A 25,136-nucleotide genomic window follows, 5' to 3' on the forward strand; every position below is an offset into this window, starting at 1 on the left:
GCACATTGTGAACCATCAAATGATAACATCGTTGTTATAAATACATGCATATTATTATTGTTTAATGGAGAATTGGAGATGATTAAAATCGACTCACATTGTCAAGAGGGGCAACACAAAAAGATGAAGAACTATAGTTTACAACGAATTAACATTTTTAATTATTCGAGAATGATATACATTTGGACAAACACGTACGTGGAAACCAAAACGTTCGTTTGATGTATATAAGTGAAGTGAACTCTATAGTAGTGTTACAACGCCACGTAGGCGGAGGAGAAGATAACGGTGAGGATTAAAACTCCGGAGAAAGGATGAGACGACGGAGGAGCAGGAGAAGAAACCGGCGGAGAAGCGAAGGGAGCAAAGGCCAAAGGGTCAGGGTAGGAGCCGTCGTTAGTGTCGGGATCAGGAGGGCTTGGAGAAGCTGGGATTGTTCCGCCGCCGTCGTCGGAAGGCAGAGAGTCACCGGGGGAAGGGAGGAGAGGGGCGATATCCGGAGAAAGCTGTTGGAAGGGAGAGATGGTCGGAGAAGATAGCAAAGAAGAAGAGAGACAAGGAGAGGAGAGTGAGATCAAAAAGATGATGAGAAGTTTTTTGAGAAAAGAGAAAGCCATTTTTATTTTTTGTTTAAATGCTGAAGAAAATCAAAGTTGAGTTCTTTTTTGTTGTTGGATGTGTCTTTCTCTATCATCTACTGATCCGAGTGCAATTGGAGTTGTGATGATGATGTCTCTATATAAAAGAAGCTTTTACTCTTTGTAAAATAATAATATAAAGATTTTGGAGGAAAAAAAAAAGACTGAAGAGAAGAAGACCTTTGCAAAACTAAATAGTAACTACTGTATATCAATTTTCAATTTCTAATCAAGTACTTTTTTTTGGGTTCACACCTCCAGTTGAGAACTATTTTTTTTTTTTTTTCAATCATGATGTATGAATAGAATTTAGTTTTTGGTTTTGTTGCTCTCTGTAATAGTCAATAATAGAATACCTTTTTGTTTTTGTTTTTTGCTTCCAGATCCCCCATATTTTGTTTAAATCCCAATTTTCTCATACATTTTATTTTGAAATATTTTAATACAAACATTGAACATATATATGCAGAAACATATATAGCGACTGGATTCTTACACAAAGGATTGTAAAGTTCCAAAATAATGCAGTTTATACTGTGTAAAAGGGCATTTGAGTTGTAACTTGTAAGTCTATTTAGTACAATTGGAGTTGGTTCAGTGGGAAGGGAAGTGGTTTCTTTTTGTTAACTAGGTGTCGAGATGTAAATGGTTGATGTGTTTGGAAGATATAATTGAAGACTTGAGTTGAGAGGTTTTTTTTTTTGAGAAAAGCTAAGGGCTTTCCACAAGGATTGATTGTGATTTCATTTACTTTATTCTTTTACTATAAAGAATACAGACATCATGATATTATAATTGAACTATTTTTTCTATCAACACATAAAAGTCATACTAATAATTAAGCAATATCTAAGAATAGGACCCTAAGATTTCACTCAAAGGAATATCTCACTTTTTCTTTAGATCAGTACATGTTTTTCTTCTTCTTCTGTAATTGTCAGTCTATTCTAATCTGAATTAACCATGCATTAGTTTCTAGAATGTAGAGTTGCTTACTAAATGTCAAACATTCAATAAATGTGTAAATCTAAAAGAAGATAATATTAAGGAAGTAGTTTTGTAGTGGTACAAAAATTGTAATTAAGAGAAATATACACATTACAAAGAGACAAATAGATCTTGATTCTCAATGTCACATGGTTTTGATTTTGTTTACCTCGTACATATTGAAATTCTACAGCGTCATTGTCCGTTAATCCTGGTTCAACAACAAGAGATTACGAAAATGTAATAAGACTTACCAATGATGAAAAAAACTTAATTATCATTAAGCTTGTTACCTTTTGTTCAACGAGGTAATCTCTGCAACTCCATAGCGACGAGGGAAGCGACGCTATTAAGACCAGCCACGTCTGAGTTCTTGATCTCAGAGACAATGGCGTTGATCTTAGAGACATCATGTCCTGATATCGACAAAATCATCGCCTGCGATAGATACTGCTTGCAAGCGTAACCTAAACAATGCAATATCCTTTTCAGAACCAACGAGTGTTGCTCCGTACTCTTCCTCCTGTTCCACGAGTCAAGAATCTGTGTGATCTTCGGAAGATTGGTTAAAAATCCCGTCGTAGCTTCTCTCGATGCCGCTTTAAGTAGCAACACGACGCATTCAGAAGCAATATCTGCAACTCCGATGTTTGTGTCATCATCTGAAGACGCTAGGTGCAAGAATAGGCCAATGTTGCTGCCGAAATCTGCAATATCTCTTATACATTCCTGTGGATCGACCTCGAATGTAAATGATGTCTCTGATAAAAGCGTTGGCTCTTTCGTGTAGTTGGAGATGAGACCTTTCTTGCTCCCAAGTGACCGTAGCAGAAAAGCTCTGCAGAGACTTAAAGTGGGTTCAAGAAAATCTTCCATGTCTTTGGCATTCACGAATTCCAACAGATTTCCGATTCTCCTCACTACTTTGAGCTGAGAGAGCAATTTACTTTCCATCTCTGGAGCTGAGGCTAAGGCTAGACAGAGCTTGACGTTGTTCACATTCGCGCTTGATAAGTCTCCGAGAAGAAACTCGAAGCATTGTGAAACTGTATTATGATGCAATAGGTTGGAGATTTTGATGTAATCAAACTCAACGAGCATGACGAGGAGCTTTTGTGCGTAAGCTGGGATTGGATCTTCGTCTTGGATCAATGCAGGGTAGAGTGGGAGGAAATGAGAGTTGGATATTGATTTCAAATCCTCAGATGTTTGTTGGTCGATTTCAGTGCACTCGGTTAAGAGAATTGTCATTGAATCAAACCAGATCTTCAAACAGAGAAACCGAGCATCCCCGTCTTTGTTCCCATTGTAGATGCCAGCCAGAGACGGGAGAATCTCACGGATAATGATCTCAGCATTTTGTGTAACCAGAGGAGCATCTTCTGCTATACATTCTAGAACTTGAAGAAGGGTTATGCGGAAGTCATCTCTTCCCTGCAAATTGTGAACAAGTCATGAGAATTATTTTATGATCGATTAATGAATGAAGCTTTTAGCATCTTAAACAATCTCATAGTGAAAAGAAGAAATGAGTAACTATGAAGCATTTAGCAACTTAAAAAATCTCCATATTAGAAAAAAGAAGATATGAGTATCTCTTCAAGCATCTTAAACATATATCTATAGTGAACAGAGGAATGAAGTAATTTAGTAGGAAGTTCCGGAATCAGCTGTATGAAAGTCTTCATCTTATCCTACAAGAAGCACCACTAACCATATAATTCTATCATAATGAAGGTAAGCAATTTAAAGTCTGACGAGCAATTGACCAATCCTATTAGTGCAAAGTAAAATAACAGAGCATTTCCTTTGAGCTAAAAGAGTAATATAAAAGGGGCCGGTAAGTTGCAAATACTGACCTGAAACGATGCTTCCACAAGTTTTGTAAGATTTGCCAACTGCCTTAGGACTTGTGGAGTTACCATCTTGTTCTTAAACGAAGAGCTTCCGAGAAGATGAAGAACCACAGGGAACAGGTGTGCATTAGTCTTTAAAGGAGCTCGACTGTTAAGTGGGGAGACAGGTCCAGGTCCATGGCGTCTTCCTGTCATCAGTTGTTGGATATCACTGGTTATCGTATCCAGCAAGCCTGGTATTATGGAGGCGATTACATTCACAAATGCCTCAAGACATTGTTGCACATAACTGTCTTTTTCTTTAGCTAATCTGTCCACCACAGGGAGAAATCTTGCATTGCAGAAGAAATTTGTCAGCCAACGCCTACTGTGTTTGCAGAGAAATGCAACAAAGAGAAGAGCTTTGCCCCTCAGAACTTCCGTTCCTTGCTCTATGATGGAGAGTAAACTAGGGAAAAGATTTTTCTCCTCTGTCAATGTCACGAGATGCCTTCCAAAGCTTGTGAATGTATGACTTCCAATCATAGCCATGTTCAGAAGATTTAAGCAGACTTGCTGCTCTCTTGCGCTGCCTTTGACAAAAGATGAAGCTATTTCCTTCAATGAAAGCTTCTCCACGACCGTCTGAATGCAAGGAGGGTTAAAGCGAGCAAGACGGACTAAACATGATCCAGCAGTCTGCCTCATGCTCTCCTGTTTCCCAGTTGCCCTGTAGATATAGCAGAGGTTACTAATCAAATCTTGGCTGGAGAAACGAGTGGCCCAATAAGCTCCTTGACTGCAGATGTTTTCTATCGTCCTTAACGCATAGAGCTGAGTCAGGTCATCTTCTCCTTTTCGTAAGACAGATGACACAAGAGAGATCAGGGCATTTGAAACCTAGTTTAAGAAAATAAGAATCTGTTTAGATAGGAAACAATGGTAAAATAAACCATTCAGATTAAGCAATGGAAATATACCAGAAAAATTAAAAGCCAAATGATCAACAATTTAAGAGTAATAATTCAGAGATGCTGACCTGCCAACCCGATGCAGACCGGATTTCTTTTGAAGGGGATTCTGGTGGTTTGAAATCCTTATGCTCATTTTGAGTTGAGATGTAGAATAGCAATTCACCTAGAGCTGCCATAGAGAACCTTCTCACTTTTTCATGCTTGTCTCTGAGGCCGTTAGTAAGAGAGTCTAAAATACCAGAATTTGCCAAGTCATCTTCGATTGAGGTAGAATGCCGAATTAACAAACCAATTAGTGAAGCAATTTGTACACGAAACGCTGGGGTCTTGGATAATCTCAAAACTTTAACAAGCACAAGCATTATTGGCCCGTTTGTCAGGATGTTGGCTGCATCAGCATTGCTACTCAATGTTTCGAGGTATCTGATCAAATTCTGTTTCTCTGACAGGCCAGAACTGCTCCCACTTAGCACCGTTATGATCTTATTGTTAAGCGGTTCTAATTCTTGCTTTCCCATCTTACCAAAATCAGAAGGCTGTGGTGTTTCGAATGAGAGAGAATGCACAGCTTCTTTGTCAGATTTTTTGCTGGGCATGACAGGCCTAACAGAAAGATCAGATAAATGCCAAAGGACGTCAGTGAGGCTAGTAGGTGTTTTAGATGAGTCATGATTAACAGCAACTCCAGAAACTTCTCTTCCTCGGTGAGTTTTAAGTTGAGGACTAGCACTAGGTGGCGCAGCTGACACGTCCATTGGCTCAGACTGCTCTTCATGGCAATCTCTTGCTTCAGCCGAGGTTAGTGTTTCATTTGCAGACGAGTTCTCATCAGGCGCATTACTGCTTATAACTCCTTGTCTTCTGTGACTCTCATTTTGGTTCATAGCTCTTTCAGCTTGTGCACAAGAGGTGTTCTCGGTTCCTTCTGATTCATCAGGTCCCTCATCGTCATTGTTTTCATCAAAATCAAGTTCCATATCAGTGTTCTCAATCTTCACTTCAGCACAATTCTCGTTGCTATTAGGTAAGGGTCTCCTGTAGTTTTCCTTCTCATTTTCCTTTTGGAGATTTGCCTTTGCTATCCTTGACAATCTTAAAATATTCACCTGTCTGTTAGCACCAGGACGACCTCCATGCTTTTCCTCACTTGCTTTACTAGGAAGCTTTTGAGTTTTAGAACCACCAGGCGTTCCCTTTACAGGCGTCTCATGGCCTTTTGAACCTTGAATGGAGTTCTCATTGTGCTTTGTACCTCCTTTTGGATCTTTCTCCCGATATTTCGGAGGGGTCTTATTTGGTCTGTCTCCGTTACGCTCAGAAAGGCATGGCTTTGTGTATATGCCAATCATATTATCAAAAGCAGGCTGAATAGGCAACTGAATTAAATCAATCTTACTCTTCCAAAAGGCATGACCACAGAGTTCTGCCCATTGTATTCTTTGAGCAGGGTCTTTGATAAGAAGAGACTCAATGAGATTGACAAATGAACGGCTTGCATTTCCAGGGAGTGGAGGAGTTGGATCTGAATGAATCGATTTCACAAGCTGGGTAAACTCTCTTGCCACAAAAGGAGGTCTTCCTGTGTAACATTCGTATAACACACAGCCAAGTGCCCATAAATCAGAAGCAAAAGAATGGATCCCCCCATCTTCATATAGCTCTGGAGCCATATAATACGGGGTACCACGTTTTCCCTGACGCAAATTATCACAAGAGATATAAGTACCAACGACATACAGTATCCAGTGTAATTTAAGATCAAAAATTTCACTATTAATGTAAAGCTTATATAGAAAAACGAAAACGGACAAAACTGTTTACCGTGGAAGGAGATTGAGAAATATCATCTAGCTTCCTTGACAACCCAAAATCACACAGCTGAAACACAGTGATATGAGACCATTAAAACGAAATAAACTATCATCATAAACTGGACACCTGCATAGAAACCACAACAACTGACGTACCTTAATATGACCGTTTTCATCGAGTAAGATGTTTGATGGTTTCAGATCACAATAGATAATTCCCTTCGAATGTAAATATCTGAGAAATTCAAGCAAAGAAAAGTCCATAAGAGAAAACATTTTCTGCATGCACCTAGAAGTCCTGTCAAAATGGTTTAAAAAGGGATCTTACAGCAGGGCTATGACAAGATCATATGCAAGACCATAGATTGATTCCTCTGGCAATTTACAGTCCTACAAAAAAAGTGACTTTCAGAAAATCTGTGACCATATATAATCCAATAAATATAGCCAAACTAACAAGCGGTACCTGCTGCAGTAACGTCCTGAGATCACCCCCAACGCAATATTCCAGAACTAACCACATGTGAGCAGAAGTTTCATACCTGAGACATCATTAAGAAGACGATAATTAGAAAGCAAATAACTAAAGAGATTCAGATGATTGTTTACAAATTAGCTAGTAAAGTTTTACCAAGCGTGGAACTTGAGTACGTTTGGATGATTTAGCGAGTGGAGAATCCTGACCTGAACAGGAAGTGAATAATTACCAAATCTGTCCTTGCCCAAATCAATTCGACCTTTCAGCTAGCAAACATCATACATAAATAGAAGAAACCTAAAAGCATCGATTTGACAAATCTAGAATGAATCCGTCACAATCCCAGAGATAAAATCCTTAAAATCAAGCGGTTTAAAGGTAACCCAAGCATGAATCGCTAATTTCACAGATCTGATGATTACTATTACCTCTTGAAGAACCTTGTTCTTCCGCGACTTATCAACACTCTTGCAAGCAAAATACTCAATCGTCTTCTTCTTCCTTCCTTTATACACAGTCTGCGAACCGATTTGAACAAAAAAGTTACTATACAAACCACTTCAGGAAAAAAAATCTCGGGAAAAATGCTAAAGCAGATTCTAAATTTACCGAGCATTTGCCATGTCCAATGGCTTCGTAGATGTGATACTGATTCATCGTCGGCGCTTTCAACTCGCCTGAGATCCGATTCGGAGATCTCGAAGCTCTAAAGAGAATCAATGGCCGTTGCTGAACGGATTTGGGAAGAGAGAGAGAAACAGAGAGGGGGAAAAATGGTAGAGAGAGAAGGAACTGAACAATTTCAAAATTCAAACCCTAAGGAAGAAGACCGGACAAATTTAGGATAATTATTATTATATTTTGACTAAGAGGAAGCTATTTATTTATTTAAAAGTGATAAGCTGGGCTTATTGGGCCTGTAATGATCGTTTGGCCCATTTGTCCTCTTCCCGTTGGAACGTTTTCCCGCCTAAACTAATTAGCAAAGTAGGGCTTTTTACCGCCTGGGAAAGGGAAGCGGGGTAAATTTGGCAAGAGTAAAGTGAAAAAGAGTTATCGATTTGAGTTCGTTCTCCTAGAGAGAGAGAGACGACGTAACCTTCGCCGGAACCAAAATTCTCTCCGACGTCGGCCTCTTAGACAGAGTAAGCTCCCTGATCGCCTCTATTTTGTTTTCCCTTATCCGGCTAAGCTCGCTGCCTCGCTGTATCTGATTATCTTTGGGTATTGTAAATAAACTATATTAAATAAATTTTTGTATTGTAAATAAAAAATCCTGATCGCTAGGGATTTGGTGGGGTTTTTAGGAATTTTTTTTTTGTTCTTTCAAATGTGTGTTCAAACTATAGTAAAAATGGGGTTTTTTTTTTTTTTTTTGAAAAGGGTTCGTTGTTGTTTCCACCCGATTTTGGAAATTTTGAGTTGTTAACTTTATTATATCTTGGATTTTTGAAAGTCTTACCTCTTTTAATCTCTCTTCGTTGATGTTTGAACATATGACCAATGAATTAATGCTTAGAGCTGTTAATCTTGTGCAAACTATTTTGATGTCTGCTTGGTTCTGATTGCTTTTTTTTTTTTTGTTCATTGTTGTTGATGAAAAGGACTGACCCTGATCAAGTTGAGATCATACTGGAGGAGCCACTCAAGGGTAAATCTGTGATGGAAAAGACTAACCTTGATGGTGCTCGAAAGCTTGCTCCATCTGACAATGAGAAGTATGGTGAGAAGAGAAAGAGGGAAGGGTTTGTGAGAAGTGAAGGAGAAAGCGGAAACTGCAGTGATAATGAAGAAGTTATTATTGTTGGTGACACTACAGCTATAAAAGATCTTGGTTTTGATGGAGGAGAGCAGTCTCAGGGGTTTGTGTTTAGCAAGCGACAGGCTTCTGATGTACAAAGCAACATAAATGGTAAAGGGTCTTTGGAGAAGGATGAAGCAGGAGAAAAACTAGAAAGAGCGGAACAGGTTTTAAAATTTAATGACTTTGATAAGCTGAGGGAAGTGAGCAAGTTTGCAGTTGGCCAGACCTGGGCTCTCAATGATACAGTAGATGGGATGCCAAGATTGTATGCTCAGATCAGAGAAGTTTCAGTTTCTGCTTCTGGTTTTGATGTTAGTGTCACATGGCTTGAGCCTGATCCACATGATGAGGAGCCAATTCAGAGGTACGAACAAGACTTGCCTGTTTCTGTTGGTAGGTTTAAACTTGGGAAAGATGAGACTATTAAAGACCACACAAGGTTTTCTCACGTGGTTCATTGCAACGAAGGAAGTAGCGTGGGTAAATTCAGTATTTACCCAAGAAAAGGAGAGACATGGGCTGTCTTCAAGGGTCGCTACAAGGCTCTTTTCACGAACTGGGACATCAACTGGTTTGCTGGGAAAGATCAGTACGCATTTGTCGAAATAGTGTCAGAGGATGGTGGATCAAGTGATCCTTTATCTGCTGGATTCTTGCATAAAGCAAAAGGCTTCTTAAGCTTGTTCTGTCGCTTTAATGAGGAAATTGTTACAACTTATGTTCGTAATCACGATGAATATCAATTCTCCCATCGTGTTCCATCATTTAAGACGACTGGAAAAGAAGCAGAAGGTGTGCCTCGAGGTGCTTATGAGCTGGATCCCGCTGCTTTACCAGCAAATATCAAAGAGATAGACGTCCCTTTGCATCTACTAGCAGAGCCAAAGTCCGAGAATAATACACTTTCGCAATGTGTGCACTTTGCTAGTAAGGGAAGGACATTTCAAACTGGCCAAACCTTGTTTTATACTCCGTAAGTACATTATACTTTATGTGTCATATAGTTTCTGATAACCATAAAATGTATTTTCTGTAGGAACCCGTAGAGGTGGAATTTGTCTTCCCTTACTTGTTTGATGATGGATCTCACTGTAAGGAAAAAAGCTGTCCAGAGCCATCAGATTAGGAGTGATTTGGTTGCATCGACACCTATGAATCAGCAAGAAAAGGCTCAGGCTTTCTCTTTGCAGCAACATCAACATGTCCCAAGTAAGAATCTAGAATCTGGAAATGAAAGTTCTCCTGATTTGAGCTGTGCTGATAAGGTTGGTGAGAAGAGAAAGAGGAATGATGAGTATGGTGAAATTGTTAATACTGAAAACGGCAGGAAGTCTGAAGATACTATTGTCAATCTAAGTAAAATTGGCAATAGAATTGTTGCGGAGAATTTTGGAGGTGCAAGAGAAGAGTCTAGAAGCAAAAAGCAACTCCTTGAGGTAGAAACATTGCCAAATGCCATGAAAAAGAATGGTCAAGTGAGAGCTGCATCGGGGGACTCTCAGAATCTTGAGGCAGATAACAACTGTGGTCTATGTGATACAAGTTCAGCAGTTGCAGTACAAACAAAGACATCTGAATGTGCTGCTCCAAAATTTAACGACTTTGATAAGCTGAGGGAAGAAGTGAACTTTGCAATTGGTCAGACCTGGGCTCTTTATGACACAGCGGATGGACTGCCTAGATTGTATGCTCAGATCAAGAAAGTTTCAGCTCCTTCCTTTGGGCTTCGGATCACATATCTAGAGCCAGATCCAGATGATGAGAAAGAGATCCAATGGTTTGAAGAAGACTTGCCTGTTTCTGTTGGTAAGTTCAGGCTTGGGGAAAATAAGAACACAAAAGATCGTTCCATGTTTTCACATGTTATCCATTGCAATGAACTAAGCAACACTCGTTGTTTCAGCAGATCCTGTTATTCCTTCAACAATTGTCATTTTAGTGTATCCCCTAAAAAAGGCGAGACATGGGCGCTTTTCAAGAACTGGGATATTAAGTGGTGTTCAGAGCCAGATTCTCACCGCAAAAATGAGTATGAGTTTGTTGAGATTCTGTCAGATTACGGTGATGAAGGTGGTGTATATGTTGCATACTTGCATAAAGCCAAAGGGTTTGCTAGTGTGTTTTTCCGAATGGGAACTGGTTATGAAGGCATATTTCGTATATTACCTCGCAGCTTGTATCGGTTCTCCCACAGAGTTCCTTCCTTCAAACTGACTGGAGTTGAAGGAAATGGTGTGCCAAAAGATGCTTACGAGCTGGAGCAAGCTGCGTTACCAGAAGAAGCAATCGAGGAGATTATCGTGCCTTCAAACTCTGAGAGTGATATAAAGTCCAAACGCCAAGCCATCTACTTTGCTAGCGAGGGGATGGTTTTTCAGACTGGCCAGATTTGGTCATTTTACAGTGGTTATGATGATTTGCCTCTGTACTATGGTAGAATTCAGAAGATCACTTTTACTCAGGCATATAAGCAGGATCCAGTAATCAAACTACACATAGGTCGGCTAAAGCCAACAAGGTTTCCTAAGGATGTTATCGACTGGGAAGATGGGCAAATGCCTGTTGGTTGTGGAACATTCTACGCAAGAAAAGATCTAGAAATAATCACCCCAAGTCAGCTTTCACTTCAGATGATGCCTGAAACCTCCATGGATGGCATTGAATATACCATTCTCCCCAAGATTGGTGAAGTTTGGGCGATATACAGATATTGGTGTCGTGAAATTGATGTTGAAGACTTGGAATATGGTCTTTATGACATTGTTGAAATTCTTGATGCACTTTGGACTATAAGGTCCAGCTGCTGAAGCAACAACCCCTTTATGAAGATCGTGATAACAATGGATACAGGTGGTTTAGGACATGTACGGAGTATACTTCTAACGAGGAGGAAGGGTCGGAACCAATATTTACGATCCCAAAGTCGGAAAGGATCAGATTCTCGAACAAGGTTCCTGCTACGCGTGTGACGAAAGAGATGCACGGAGAGTTGGAAGACCTTTTTTGTGCTGAGTTCAGAGGAACACCTATAAACGTTATACACTGTTGAACAGAGGAATTGAAAGAAGAAAAGGGAACAGAAGCGCCAAGGAATCCTTTTTTCTAGCTTAGCTTTTGGTACAATTTTTTTTGGAAAAGGGTTTGGTTCTTGTTTAAGAATCGTAAAGACTTCCTTTTCATGATGTTTTAGTATGTTGTTCTGTGATATGAAACAGCAAAGTATTTGCAGCTCCGTATGTAGTAATTATCTCTCACTTATTGTATAGTTTGAGTAAATTAACCAACATTTTTTTTGCATTTGTTGTTGTAATGTGATGTGTTTTTTTTTGCTGTTCTGCATTTTTCAGGCTTAATTAAGATCTAAGCTCTGAAAGCACATGTTATTTGTGTTGATTCATCTATGGAAAATCTTATATGTTGAGAAAAGTATGAATTATTAGGATGAGAAATTTACTGAACTTGCATAAAATGTGCGATTGTTCTGTTTGCAGTTCTCCATATATATTTGAAGGTTTAATTAAAACTCTCTTTGCATAAATGTGCGATTGAGCTAAAGTAGTAATCTCAAGAGCATTGTGGACTAGAAGCTTCACAGGCACAAACAAATGTCATCTCGAAATATAAAACTGATTTTTATAATCAGGAAATTAATAGGGCTAAATGATTTTCCCGCCCAATGGACTAATTTCGGGAAAAGTGGGATATTTTTTCTTTGGAGGAGAAATAATATATGTGATCCTTCCGCGTTAGAGGAGCTAGCCGACGACGACTGAAGTTTTGCTCTGGTTGCGTACAATATATTTGTTGATGTCCAGCTCATCTGTCCAATTAGAGTATTTTAGTTTGGGGTTTAGAGGATGGAAGTTCTTTTTTATATATGAAAAAGTTGGGGTATAATTGATAACGACGAGTTATAAAATGACGAAAAGAAAACAATTGACGAATTGCGAGCTCGTCAAATCGATGTTTCGAGACCTGGTTCTCTTGTACAAATTTCCTCTCCTCCTTTTTCTCCTGGCATCGTACGCCGTACAATCACTATTTATAGATTACTGTATCGGTTCGTCATCCAAAAAGACCAAAAATAACCCTTCTTGGCCTATTAATTCTTTTGGACCTTTTCTAGGTTGGGCCTATTGTTGGGGTGAAATCCACCCCTAACAGTATTCCTCCCCATCTTCAGTTCGTAGTTATGGGGAAAACTCTATGTCCTCTAGTGATCCCCTGGCTGCTGTATAAGCGTCGAGCCTTTGTTTTTAACGACGAGTTGGATCCGAGGCGGGCAAACGACGGGCACTTGAAGGATATGCGGACAAATATTAGGAAATTAGAGAGTCGCGCGTGCGCTTTTCCCTTTTCCCAAAAAACGCGGTCACATCGTCACACGTTTACCTTGATGCGCGTGACATCCGAAAGTTGTAACGTCGCTTCGATCCTCGAGTTGTAATGATGATTTCTTCAGGAATCTTCCTTTCAACCCTATAAATACTCATCCCTTCTTCATCTTGGTATCATTTCTCTCCATCCATTGTTTCCTCAGCTCGTCGTCCCAGGCACTTTCTTCCCTCGTCTCCTAGCTCGTCTATATATTTGTTTTCTTGAGATTTTCTATGGCCTCCCCTGGTCCACTTCGTTTGATTCTTCGGCGGCGAGTCATCTTCGTCGGAACACTTCGCCTAATTCCAGTGGTTCGACTAGATCGGATCGTCGTATGGCGAGGTATCCGACGGGTAGTGATATTTCTTCGGGATCGTCGTCTAGTTCTGACGACACCAATTTGGCAGAACTCTAGCGTCGCATCTTCTCCGATGTGGCGGTTCCGAGTTCGTCAGCCCTTCCATGTCAGATCCCTTCTCTTATCGACGAGGACTTTGATGACATGATCGTTCCGGCGGATCGCATCATCAAGCACGGATCTCTCCCGTTGGTTGCCGACCCTTCAAGAACCAGGGAGCATGCCCTTTCTTTCGTTCCCTGGTCTTCCTCTAAACGTGAATCGGCTCTCGTGGCGGTTCAGGTCGGCGAGTTCCCGGCCGAACTCGTCATTATTATCCCCGAGCGCGATCAACGTCCTTGGGATGTTCCTGAAGGGTTCATTTGTCTCTCAGTGAAACTTTTCTCCGAATGTGGGGTTACTTTTCCCCTTCCCTCTTTTCTGATGTCGTATTTTGCTAAGCGCAAAAATGGCGATTTCTCAGTTCGCTCCGGCTACGTTCCGGAATGCGGTTGGCATCTCGATTTTGGCGAAGAGAGCGGGAATTCGACTTTTGGTTGATCATTTCGAAGAGCTTACCCGTCTAACAGCGTCCGACAGAAATGAGAAACCCGAAGTTTTCTATGTCAGTTCGCGACCCCCGCTGATCGTCGAAGGGGCAAAAGGGAAGACCCACAATTGGGAAGGGTCTTATTTTTTCTTAAAAGTGGTTCCAAGGGGTCGTCGAGGATCCTGCGATCCATTTATTTTCTAGGTGGAACCTTTCACCTGGTAGTTCATCTTTCTTTGTAATTTGTTTACGTCCTTCATCTATTTTTCGTTACTTACCTCGTTCGCTTCTTTGCAGTTGTCATACCATGGTGCCTTCTTCCTTATCCTCCTACGTTTCAAGCTGATATTGACGCGATACGAGCAGTGGGTCCGTATATTTGGCCAGGCTCTGGACAGAGGAAAGGAGGTCATCCAAGAAAGGAAAAGGTTCCTCGACCGACAGGTAATAGTCAAACTTTCATTGGTTTAAGGCGTTCGTTGACGACATGTTAGGAGGTCGTTGACAAACTTTTGATTTTTTTAAACTTGGATTCTCTGTGCAGCTAGTACGATGGGAGACTTAATTTGGATGTTCCCAACGTGTCGGCTCGCTACCGTCAAGCGTCTGGTCCTCCTGCGCTCTTGCCATCTTCTCGCACTGAGGTCCAATTCGAGACTCGCCCTTCCGGGGCTGACTCATCACGGAAATCCCCTCCGGCATCTCGCGATGCTCATTCGGCTGAGATTCGCGCTGGCATAAGGCCAGCATCGCGATCGTCTCCTCCCCCACTAAACCTCTTGGCTCTCCCCGCTGGAGCCGACTCCTAAAGGAAAAAGCCTGCGGGTGACTCTAGCCGTCAGAAGGAGCATTCTTTGAATCCTTCACAGAAGAGGACAGATCGATCTCTGGATCGATAAGAACGTCAAAGCGGCAGAAGACCATGGACTATCGGTGTGATTTCTCTCATACTACGGCTACCCGAGCCTTTCCAAACGACTCGGAGGCATGCACTGAGCTGTTTCGCAAGATCCATTTTGGGTCTGGTCGTCTTATGCCGATCGAGAAGATGAAGGAGGGCGATAAGATCATCGATCTGGCGAATACCGCCTTCGAAGTTTGTAATTTGGCAATCAAACTTTCTTGTTTTTTTTATTTAAGTTCCAACTTATGATTCGTGGTCGTCGCAGCTCATAAGTCACCTCATTCATCTTGCTTCTGGCTATGAGAGGCGTGCGTACGACCTGGAGGCCGATGTTTCTACGCCTTCAGGTCCCTCGATCGAGCAAGTCAAGAAGCTTGAGGGTCATCTCGAAGAGGCGTTTCGCTCGAACAAGATGCTGACCGGGAGGATTTCCGAATTGGAGCATCAGCGAGAGGTGGCGAACTCTGCACAGGCTGCCCTTCTGTCGAAGCTCGGGTCACTCTGGACTCTGAGACAAGATGGCTTAGGGCTCGTCGTCGTGGATTCGGTCGGTATCAAAAGATGATAGCTTATCGTAGGGTTGCCGACCGTGCCCAGAAGATTTTGGATCGTCACAAATCTCAAGCGGATGCTATTGAAGCATCTCGCCCGAAGTTCCTTGAGTATAACCATGCTTTGGGGAACATGCACATGCTCGAGGCTTTGGTTGCCGATGGCCAGATCTCCCTTCTGGCTGACGGAGTACAGGAGAGGGTCGTCATTGTGGCGTCTGGGCTAAAGGAGGAAATCCTCAAGATCGACATCCCGGATCTCAATCCCAGGGATTTCGACATTACCTCCATTTTTGCCGAGCCTTTCCCTGATCCCCTCGAGTGGGTTCCTTCCCCAGGTGTCACATACGATTTGGATTCGGAGTTTGACGGGGGCGAAGCTAATAGGTCGTAGTGTGCGTCCAGTGAGGAAGTCGAGGAAGAGAGTACCGTTCCTGCTACACCAGGTAACTCGACAGCTGGTCATGCTCCTCCCACGCTGAATGATTCGACTGCCGCTCCATCGGTTGAACCCATCGTCCCAGAGGTCGGTGTTAAGTTTCATGTGGATGGTCTTGTCGCCCCTTGACGAGCGACTTATTATTATTATTTTTTTATTTTGAACTTATCTCCATGATGTAGCGGATGTTGGGCCGTTATGGCATTGTATTTTGTTGTTGGAACTTGTTTACATTTGCTCGACGATCTCCTTTTACTTGAGATTCCTTATCTTTGCCTAACTCGTATTGTCATTTTTCTTCGAAATTTTTTTCATGCTATTCTTCTTTCTTTAAACGCACGAGCTTCTCCTTGGGGTCGGCCGAGGTCGTTGTGTCACTGGCAACAACAAGGTCAGTGTCTTTGGAGGAGAGCTCATGAATATCCCGCTGCAGGTCGCAATACGTCATAAGTTCGAACCCCATTTTGGAGGCCGAGATTCTAGTGGCGACGTTAGTGTTCTTGCGGGGAGGATGCCGATTTTGGCGAGAGTGGATCTGCTCATCCTGAATTTGACGAGCCGACCAATGCCGACTTTGGGGTTAAAAAAGCTGGGACGGTACTGGCTAGCGAGAAGCCTTTGCTTCTCTCCCCCCCCCCTTTTTTTTAAAAATCTCTTCGGCACGCGACACGCGATTGGTTGGCTTTTCCTAAGTCACGAGTGGCGACTCGGCTTTTTCTCGTTCGAGTGCGATATACAGGAGTCGGCTTGTTTTCTTATAATGAGTAGCGAACTCAGTTTTTTTATGTAGGTGCGACACGCGATGGTTGGCTTACCCATGAATTTGCGAGTAGCGACCCGGCTTGAATTACAAAGATGTGACACGCTGTGGTCGGCTTGTTTTCTTATTACGTGTAGCGAACTCGGTTTTTTTATATAGGTGCGACACGCGATGGTCGGCTTACCCATGAATTTGCGAGTAGCGACCCGGCTTGAATTATACAGATGCGACACGCTGTGGTCGGCTTGTTTTCTTATTACGAGTAGCGAACTCAGTTTTATTATATAGGTGCGACACGCGATGGTCGGCTTACCCATGAATTTGCGAGTAGCGACCTGGCTTGAGTTATACATATGTGACACGCTGTGGTCAGCTTGTTTTCTTATTATGAGTAGCGAACTCGGTTTTTTTATGTAGGTGCGACACGCGATGGTCGGCTTACCCATGAATTTGCGATTAGCGACCCGACTTGAATTATACAGATGCAATACGCTGTGGTCGTCTTGTTTTCTTATTACGAGTAGCGAACTCGGTTTTATTATATAGGTGCGACACGCGATGGTCGGCTTACCCATGAATTTGCGAGTAGCGACCCGGCTTGAATTATACAGATGCGACACGCTGTGGTTGGTTTGTTTTCTTATTACGAGTAGCGAACTCGGTTTTTTATGTAGGTGCGACATGCGATGGTCGTCTTACCCATGAATTTGCGAGTAGCGACCCGGCTTGAATTATACAGATGCGACACGCTGTGGTCAGCTTGTTTTCTTATTACGAGTAGCGAACTCGGTTTTTTTATCTAGGTGCGACATGCGATGGTCGGCTTACCCATGAATTTTCGAGTAGCGACCCGACTTGAATTATACAGATGCGTCACGCTGTGGTCGGCCTGTTTTCTTATTACGAGTAGCGAACTCGGTTTTATTATATAGGTGTGACACGCGATGGTCGGCTTACCCATGAATTTGCGATGGTCGTTTTTTTTTGAAACGCACTGATCGTTTAGTGGGTGCGTTTTCCGAGGAATGGTGAAATGGTTAACACTGAGGATGGAAGTAAGTATGAAGATATTATTGTAAATCTAAGTAATACTGGCAATAGAATTGTGGCAGATGGTTTTGGAGGTGCAAGAGAAGTGTCTGGAAGCGGAAAGCAATTCCTTGAGGTTGATGTTTGCAAAGAAACATTGCCAAATGCCATGGACAGGAATGGTCAAGTGGGAGCTGTCAGAATCCTGAGGCAGATAATAACTTTGGTTTATGTGATACAAGTTCAGAAGTTGCAGTACAACCAAACACTTCTGAATGTGCTGGTCTAAAGTTTAACGACTTTGATAAGCTGCGGGAAGAAGTAAACTTTGCTGTGGGTCAGACTTGAGCTCTTTATAATACAAAGAATGGGATGCCTAGACTGTATGCTCAGATCAGAAAAGTTTCAGCTCCTTCATTCGGGCTTAGGATCACATATCTAGAGCCAGATCCACATGATGAGAAAGAGATGCTATGGTTTGAAGAAGACTTGCCTGTTTCTGTTGGTAAGTTCAGGCTTGGGGAAAATAAAAGCACAAAAGATCGTTCCATATTTTCACATGTTATCCATTGCAATGAACTAAGCAACACTCGTTGTTTCAGCATTACTTGTCGTTTCATCAACACCTGTCATTTTAGTGTATCTCCTAAAAAAGGAGAGACATGGGCGCTTTTCAAGAACTGGGATATGAAGTGGTCTTCAGAGCCAGATTCTCACCACAAATTTGAGTATGAATTTGTCGAGATTCTGTCAGATTACGCTGATGAAGGTGGTGTATTTGTTGCATACTTGCATAAAGCAAAAGGGTTTGCTAGTGTGTTCTTCCGAATGGGAACTGGTTATGAAGGTATATTTCGTATTTTACCTCACAGTTTGTATCGGTTCTCCCATAGGGTTCCTTCCTTCAAACTTACTGGAGTTGAAGGACTAGGTGTGCCAAAAGATGCGTACGAGCTGGACCAAGCTGCGTTACCAGAAGCAATCGAGGAGATCATCGTGCCTTCAAACTCTGAGCGTGATATAAAGTCCAAACGCCAAGCCGTCTACTTTGTTTGCAAGGAGAAGGTATTTAAGACTGGCCAGATTTGGTCATTTTACAGTGGTGACGATGAATTGCCTCTGTACTATGGTAGGATTCAGAAGATTATAGAAATTGGATAAACGGTGAAGAAAGTTATTTCTTATTTCTGATTATACTCTCTTGAAGTTTACAATGTTTCTCATCATCTATTTATACAAGGATTGAGACATTGCTAAACCTAGTTCTCAATGACACATGTCATCCTCAGAGAGGAGGGTTAGAGCGTCGAAGCCGTTCTTTGTCTCTATTTGCAGAGCCTTGTGACAGCCTGCAACCTCTGCATTTGCAACGACTTGGAGGTACAAAGATTCCTTTGTTTTGTCCTTCTTCTTGTCTTCATGTGACCATCGTCTCATCTCTTGTCTCGTATTGGGTTTGCTGGACTTCGTTGATTGAGTGTTGTTGGGCTTAGTCTGATCCACTTTGGAATCTCTTGGCTTCTCCTTCATAAAGATCACTTTTACTCAGGCACTTGAGCAGGATCCTGTGATTAAACTACACGTAGGTAGGCTAAAGGCTACTAGGTGCCCTAAGGATGTTATGGAATGGGTGGACAAGCAAATGCCTGTTGGTTGTGGAACATTCTACGCAAGGAAAGTACTCGAAATAATCACCCCAAGTGAGGTTTCACATCAGATAATTCCTCGAACCTCCATGGATGGCACTGAGTATACCATTCTCCCCAAGATTGGTGAAGTTTGGGTGATATACAGATACTGGAGTAGTCATACTGATGTTGAAGACATGGAATTTGGTCTTTATGACATGGTTGAAATTCTTGATGACACTTTGGATTATAAGGTCCAACTGCTGGAGTATGAATACGTTCATGATGTTGATGATTTTGAAAGTGAGAATATGTTGTTTAAGGCATGCACGGAGTATACTTATAACGAGGCGGATGGGTCGGAACCAATATTTACGATCCCAAGGTCGGAAAGAATCAGATTCTCGAATAAGGTTCCTGCTTCGCGTGTAACAAAAGAGATGCATGGAGAGTTGAAAGAGTTTTTAAGTGTTGATCATAGGGCAACACCTTTTAACGTTATACACTGTTGAACAGAGGAAGTAAGTGAAAAAAAGGGACAGGAAGCGCCAAGGTTTCCTTTTTGTTAGATTTTGGTGCAATTAGTGAAAAGGGGTTTGTTGTTTTTGGTTTTTAGTACCTTAAGACTTTCACCATGATGTAGAGTATGTTCTTCTCTGTAATTTAGTACGTTTGGTGGAAGAAGCTTAAATTATGGTTTTAGTACGTTTCAGGTTTTAAAGCCTTAACTGATTTCAGCAGCTTACTGATTCCCTTCTTGTTATAAATTTCTCATCAGGGTTTAAATTGATCGAAATCGGCTTGGTCAAACGGTTGGCTCATGCTCGTTTTTCCGAAACAATTTTAACATGGCCTAGATTAATAAAACAATTTTAATTTAAAACAATTCATAACAAAAGAGATGCTCGGCTTGGTCAAATAGCTTAAGCTTTTTTTTAGTTAATGAACATGGCCTAGATTAATAAAACAATTTTCATTTGTTAGTTTTTAGCATATATTAACCAATCTTTCTAAAAAATAATTTTGATATGAATTTTGTTTAGATTATTTTATTGTGGAAACCGAAAAATGGATTTTCTTAAAAAAAAAAAAAAAAAGCTAAAATACATCTTTATAAAACTAAAGAAATTGCAAGTTCAAGTTCATGCTTATGAAACTGAACTTTGGAAAGTATGAAATTAAAAATATTAGCCACTAAGAACTAAACTCAAACTATTCTTTTATAACTTGTAGAGTTGGTGTTGTAGATGTTGGAGAGAAAATGCATGTTTAGTTTATGACCATTGATTTGAATTTTGAACTCAAAAGCACAAAATATAAACTAAGCGAAGAACACTACACTAAAAAAAATTACATTGAGTAGTGCTGAGAAATTATACTTAGGTGAACAAATTAATATGAAATAAGCACTCATATACATAATTAGAATTCTAGATGAATATGTTTTAGTTGAAAAAATAGTTTGAAATCAACTCTACAGTCAACCATATATTTTTTTCCCTTTAAAGTCATGTCTTGGATTAAGCGGATCAAAAGAATCTTTGAAAATCATTTAACAATGCAAAATTAATGACGGATGATGTACATAATCTACACACTTACTCACAATTTTTGCCAAAATAACTGTAATATTTTTTTATTATTAATTTAACTATAGATTAATTGCATATTATAGATACAAGGATTTACTTAATTATTTTTATTTCATTATTTTTATATTGAAATATTGAGTTTTGAGATTTTGGATAATAATGTCTCATAAGCAAATAAGCAATGTAAAAGATGTTCTCTAATCTTTGTTATTTTTTCCGAAATCTACATTAATTTATGTTAGAGTTTGTTTCTAACAAAAATATTATTATTATTCTTGAGTCATATTCAATACATTATTATTCTTGTTTTCCTTGTACCTGATTCAATAATTTTTTTAATTAAATCTTCTTTAAACTAATTTTAAAACAAAAAATCCAAAACTGACAATTCTCTCTATGAATTAATAATTATTATGTATCGATAAATTAAAAGATTTTCATCATCTCAACATTGTTAATTTATAGAGATTTTTTTTTGTAACCGTTGATTATATTTGTTCGATCTTAATTTATGAAATATTTTTAAAATAAATTTATCGAAAGATATACTATAATTTGTTTCGATTTTCTATATTTGAATGAGACATTTTACTCAAAACCCTAAAACTACAACATCAAACTTTTATCAGAAAAAGACTTTTATATCCAAAATTGGATATAAATGTCATTTTCAATGTAAAGAAAATTACCAAATTACTCTTTTATTCACAAATTAGTAGTAATTTAGCTATATTTGAGGGGCTTTAACGCAAATATAGAAAAATAAAAAAGTTATCATGACCTTAAAATTGCTAAAAATTACAGTAAAACCAGAGAAGCATATAAACTGTGAGGTGTTCCCCCACAAACGAAGACGACGACAGATTTCAGTCAAAGAGGCAGTTAACTGCATCGACGTGAGCTTTGACGGTGCCTCTCTCTCTCTCCCTTTCTCCATACTCCGGTGAGTCTCTCTCTCTCACTCTTCAGTTCTCGTTTTTGATTCCTGAAATCGTTTAGTCTTCTCTATAATGTAGTCTTTGGTTATGACAAATGCCCATTATTATTTCACCTTCGTCTCGGACAAATTCGCCTCATTTCTACTGTGTTCCTTATGTCTGAATTGAATCTGTTTGTGTGTTTTTGTTGGAATACTTTGTTTTGGCTGTTTCATTTTTTTATTTTATTTTTGATGTTATTACAGTGCTAAATTCGAATTTGTCTATGTAGGGTTTTAGCAAAGAGACTAGATTTTGAAATCTGGGTTGTTTTTTTGAAGTATGAGTAACAAAGATGAGGCTCTTCGAGCCAAAGAACTAGCAGAAACTTACATGAGCAAGTCAGATTTCACAACTGCTCGTAGAATTGCAAACAAGGCTCAGAAAATGGATGCAACTCTTGAGAATGTTGTTTCTCGAATGATTATGGTGTGTGATGTGCATTGTGCAGTATTGGAGAAATCTGGGGATGAGACTGATTGGTACAAGATTCTTCAAGTCGAGCAAAGTGCAGATGACAATACCATCAATAAACAGTTTAAGAATCTTGCCCTTAATCTTCATCCTGACAAAAACAAATTCCCTGGTGCTGAATCTGCTTTCAAGATCATCGGGGAAGCTAAGACGCTTCTTTTGAACAAAAGTAAAAGGAGTCTTCATGACATGAGACGAAAACCCGTATTCAGAAGGCCTGCTGCACCATCACCTACGTTTCAACCCCAACAAGCCCAGGCCAGACCTTTTCCCACTCAGCGTGTTTTCCAGACCAATGTCAATAATGCCACAACAACTCGGAAGATGCCTGAACACCAGAAAAAACCACCTCAACCTCAACCAACTGGGTTTGATGCTAGCTCGACCTTTTGTACCTCGTGCCCCTTTTGTAGCAGGAAGTATGAGTTACAGAGGGAATTTCTCGACAAACTAATGAGTTGTTTGAGCTGCAGTAAGCAATACACTGCTTTTCAAGAAACTTTCCCTGGTCCACCAGTTCAGACGACTTTTGCATCTTTCCAAAAGAGCAAGGCTCCAACTCAAGAGGCAGCCAAGGCATCGGAGAAGCAGCCGGAGAACTCTGCCAAGGTTTCCTCAAGTAAAGAGAATGCTAGAGCAAAACACTCGGGTACTTCTGCTGAGAACACCAATGGAAAGAGAAAGAGGAAGAAGATGGTCCAATCCAGTGACAGCTCTTGCAGTGAGAGTAGCATTGAGTGCAACGAAGGTCCAGCTGGTGGAAAAGATTCAGGGTCTACTGATGGACAGCATTCACGGAGGTCAGTCCGTAACAAGCAGCAGGTTTCATATAAAGAGAATAAGAGCGATAAAGAAAAAGAGGATGCAGAAAGTGCTGACGAGTCTGATGTCGGAAAGAAATCACATGAGAACCAACAGTTTACAGAAACCTTACCAAACGGTATAAACAGGAAGAAGAAGATAAAAGAAGACCAAGTGGGAAGCTCTCGTGTTTCTGATGCCTGTAATGCAGCAAAGGGTTCAAGTTCAAGGAGTGCATCAGATGCAGAGATTTTTGAGTGTGAAGATCCTGATTTCACTAACTTTGAGCTGTCGAGGGAAGTAATGTGTTTCAAAGCTGGTCAGACATGGGCAATGTATGATGACATGGGTCGAATGCCTCGTTTCTATGCCATCATCAAAAAAGTCATAAGGAAACCTAGTTTCATGCTCAAAATACAATGGCTAGAGGCAACACCAGATGATGAGAAAGCAATAAAGTGGGTTCGCCAAAACTTGCCCATCTCTGTTGGTAAGTTCAAACTTGGTGAAGGAATGAACACAAATGAAACTCCATCGTTCTCTCATCTGATTCACTGCAGAACAGGAAGCAGGAATGATAGTGTCATGGTATACCCAAGAATAGGAGAAACATGGGCTCTCTTCAAGAACTGGAACATCAATTGGTCTTCTGGTCGCCCGCGTTCTTCCCATGAGCATGAGTATGAGTATGAGTTTGTTGAGATTCTGTCAGAATATGTTGAAGGCGTTGCAATAGACGTTGCGTTCTTGCGTAAAATAAAAGGCTTTGCAAGTGTCTTTTGTCGAGTTGTACCGGGTGGTGGTGGTGGATCATACACATTTCAGATTTCTCCTCATGAGTTGCTTAGATTCTCCCACAGAGTTCCTTCAACCAAATTGACTGGAAAAGAACGGGATGGAGTTCCCGTTGGTTCTTATGAGCTCGATACAGCTGCAATACCACATAAGATTGAAGACGAACCTGTCCCTGTCTTACGAGAAGCTGCCAAGTCTACCCAAGTACATCATTGCTCTCAGCCTTCATCTGAGCCAGACTGTATGGTCATTCCTAATTTTCAGTTCCACAACTTCAGTGCTGATAGATTAGAGGGGAAGTTTGCACCTGGCCAAATATGGTCATTGAACAGAAAAGAGAATGACTTGCCCAAGTGTTACGCCAAGATTCAGCACATAGTATGGAGGCCGGTATTCAAATTGCAGATCAGCCTGCTAGAGCCAAAACCACTTCTTGAGAACGTTGCACAGTGGCGAGACAAACAAATGCCAGTTAGTTGCGGAAATTTTATTCTGAAGGAAGGCCGGGACGAGACGCTCACTACTGTGGCTGGTTTCTCACAACAGATTAAGGCAGAACAACAGCATTTCAGGAAAGACGAGTACATTGTCCTCCCCAAGACCGGTGAAATTTGGGCAATGTACAAGAACTGGAGTGTAACAATCAAGGCCGCAAGCTTGAAGAAGTGTGAATACGAGGTTGTTGAAGTTCTTGATGAGAATGAGAGCAACATAGAGGTTATGATGTTGGAACGGGTGGATGGGTTAATTTCGGTATTCAAGGAAAAACTGGAAGGAGGCATCGATGTGAAGAAGAAGATCCCGAGGTGTGAATTGTTGAGATTCTCTCATTGTGTTCCTGCATTCCGCTTGACTGGAGAGAGAGATGGTACTCTTAGAGGCTATCTTGAGCTCGATCCAAGTGCGTTGCCCCATCACTTGCGCAGATCTTAGACTATTTCTGATAGGAAGGTTAATTTCTTTGTTAGTAGTTGGTACTTGGTCGTAATGGCTTTTACATTTTGTCGAAATGTGTAGTTTTCAGTTCCATCCAAAACATGTGTCTAATTCCAGTTTTTTTAGTCGACTTAAAACTATGGAAACATTATGTTGAAACCCCCATTTTCACATATTTGTGCCTCTTGCTTTGTTTCATAAGTTGTGTAAATGTCTGTTAACTTCTCTCTCAACTTTCGTTCTTTCTCGTTTAGGTTGATGCAAAACGTAAGTCAGGTCAGTGAAGATAGATACAGATTTAATGCTACTATGAAGCAATAAGGGCGTTTGGTCTAGTGGTATGATTCTCGCTTTGGGTGCGAGAGGTCCCGAGTTCGATTCTCGGAACGCCCCATTATATTTTTGGAACATTTTAAAGATATTTACTTATTTAGTAAGAAACACTTCTCACAAGCCGAT

At 40.7% G+C, this 25,136-nt stretch overlaps 3 protein-coding genes, 1 non-coding gene and 3 pseudogenes across 5 annotated transcripts; 5 read left to right on the top strand and 2 right to left on the bottom strand.

Annotated features, from left to right (window-relative positions):
• Positions 1-79: 79 nt before the first annotated feature.
• On the bottom strand, positions 80-731 carry LOC104706185 (classical arabinogalactan protein 25). The gene has a single exon (XM_010422347.3). It carries the CDS (start codon positions 615-617, stop codon positions 255-257), a length of 363 nt encoding a protein of 120 aa, XP_010420649.1. The 5' UTR covers positions 618-731; the 3' UTR covers positions 80-254.
• A 925-nt stretch (positions 732-1,656) lies between these two features.
• LOC104706186 (serine/threonine-protein kinase RUNKEL-like) lies at positions 1,657-7,581 on the bottom strand. Its single transcript, XM_087462295.1, has 11 exons — positions 7,333-7,581; positions 7,152-7,241; positions 6,877-6,929; positions 6,712-6,787; positions 6,574-6,635; positions 6,402-6,480; positions 6,256-6,312; positions 4,500-6,128; positions 3,485-4,360; positions 1,919-3,059; positions 1,657-1,836 (listed from the first exon to the last, which is right to left on the bottom strand). Exons 1-10 carry the CDS (start codon positions 7,378-7,380, stop codon positions 1,926-1,928), a joined length of 4,104 nt encoding a protein of 1,367 aa, XP_087318421.1. The 5' UTR covers positions 7,381-7,581; the 3' UTR covers positions 1,657-1,836; positions 1,919-1,925.
• A 178-nt stretch (positions 7,582-7,759) lies between these two features.
• On the top strand, positions 7,760-9,528 carry LOC104706187 (uncharacterized; annotated as a pseudogene). The gene is made up of 2 exons (XR_015564095.1): positions 7,760-7,868; positions 8,328-9,528. The product of XR_015564095.1 is annotated as an uncharacterized LOC104706187 (transcript).
• A 45-nt stretch (positions 9,529-9,573) lies between these two features.
• LOC104706188 (uncharacterized) lies at positions 9,574-11,858 on the top strand (annotated as a pseudogene).
• A 5,770-nt stretch (positions 11,859-17,628) lies between these two features.
• Positions 17,629-19,614, top strand: LOC104709219 (uncharacterized; annotated as a pseudogene).
• A 1,880-nt stretch (positions 19,615-21,494) lies between these two features.
• Positions 21,495-24,850, top strand: LOC104706189 (uncharacterized). The gene is made up of 2 exons (XM_010422349.3): positions 21,495-21,637; positions 21,904-24,850. The coding sequence occupies exon 2, from the start codon at positions 21,954-21,956 to the stop codon at positions 24,672-24,674; it is 2,721 nt and encodes a 906-aa protein (XP_010420651.2). The 5' UTR covers positions 21,495-21,637; positions 21,904-21,953; the 3' UTR covers positions 24,675-24,850.
• A 148-nt stretch (positions 24,851-24,998) lies between these two features.
• Positions 24,999-25,070, top strand: TRNAP-UGG (transfer RNA proline (anticodon UGG)). The gene has a single exon. It is a non-coding gene; the product is annotated as a tRNA-Pro (tRNA).
• Positions 25,071-25,136: the final 66 nt, after the last annotated feature.

The sequence above is a fragment of the Camelina sativa genome, chromosome 8, assembly GCF_030686135.1.
Source record: "Camelina sativa cultivar CO46 ecotype springtype chromosome 8, ASM3068613v1".
In the NCBI taxonomy this organism is placed as follows: domain Eukaryota; kingdom Viridiplantae; phylum Streptophyta; class Magnoliopsida; order Brassicales; family Brassicaceae; genus Camelina; species Camelina sativa.

What these genes read in the sequence shown, in the direction of transcription:
- LOC104706185 (XM_010422347.3), bottom strand. Translation starts at nt 617, where the DNA reads ATGGCTTTCTCTTTTCTCAAAAAACTTCTCATCATCTTTTTGATCTCA.
- LOC104706186 (XM_087462295.1), bottom strand. Translation starts at nt 7,380, where the DNA reads ATGAATCAGTATCACATCTACGAAGCCATTGGACATGGCAAATGCTCG. An exon ending in AGAACAAGGTTCTTCAAGAG is followed by an intron (nt 6,930 to 7,151) that starts GTAATAGTAATC and finishes CTTCCTGTTCAG; the next exon opens with GTCAGGATTCTCCACTCGCT. An exon ending in TTTCTCAATCTCCTTCCACG is followed by an intron (nt 6,129 to 6,255) that starts GTAAACAGTTTT and finishes AATTTGCGTCAG; the next exon opens with GGAAAACGTGGTACCCCGTA.
- LOC104706189 (XM_010422349.3), top strand. Translation starts at nt 21,954, where the DNA reads ATGAGTAACAAAGATGAGGCTCTTCGAGCCAAAGAACTAGCAGAAACT.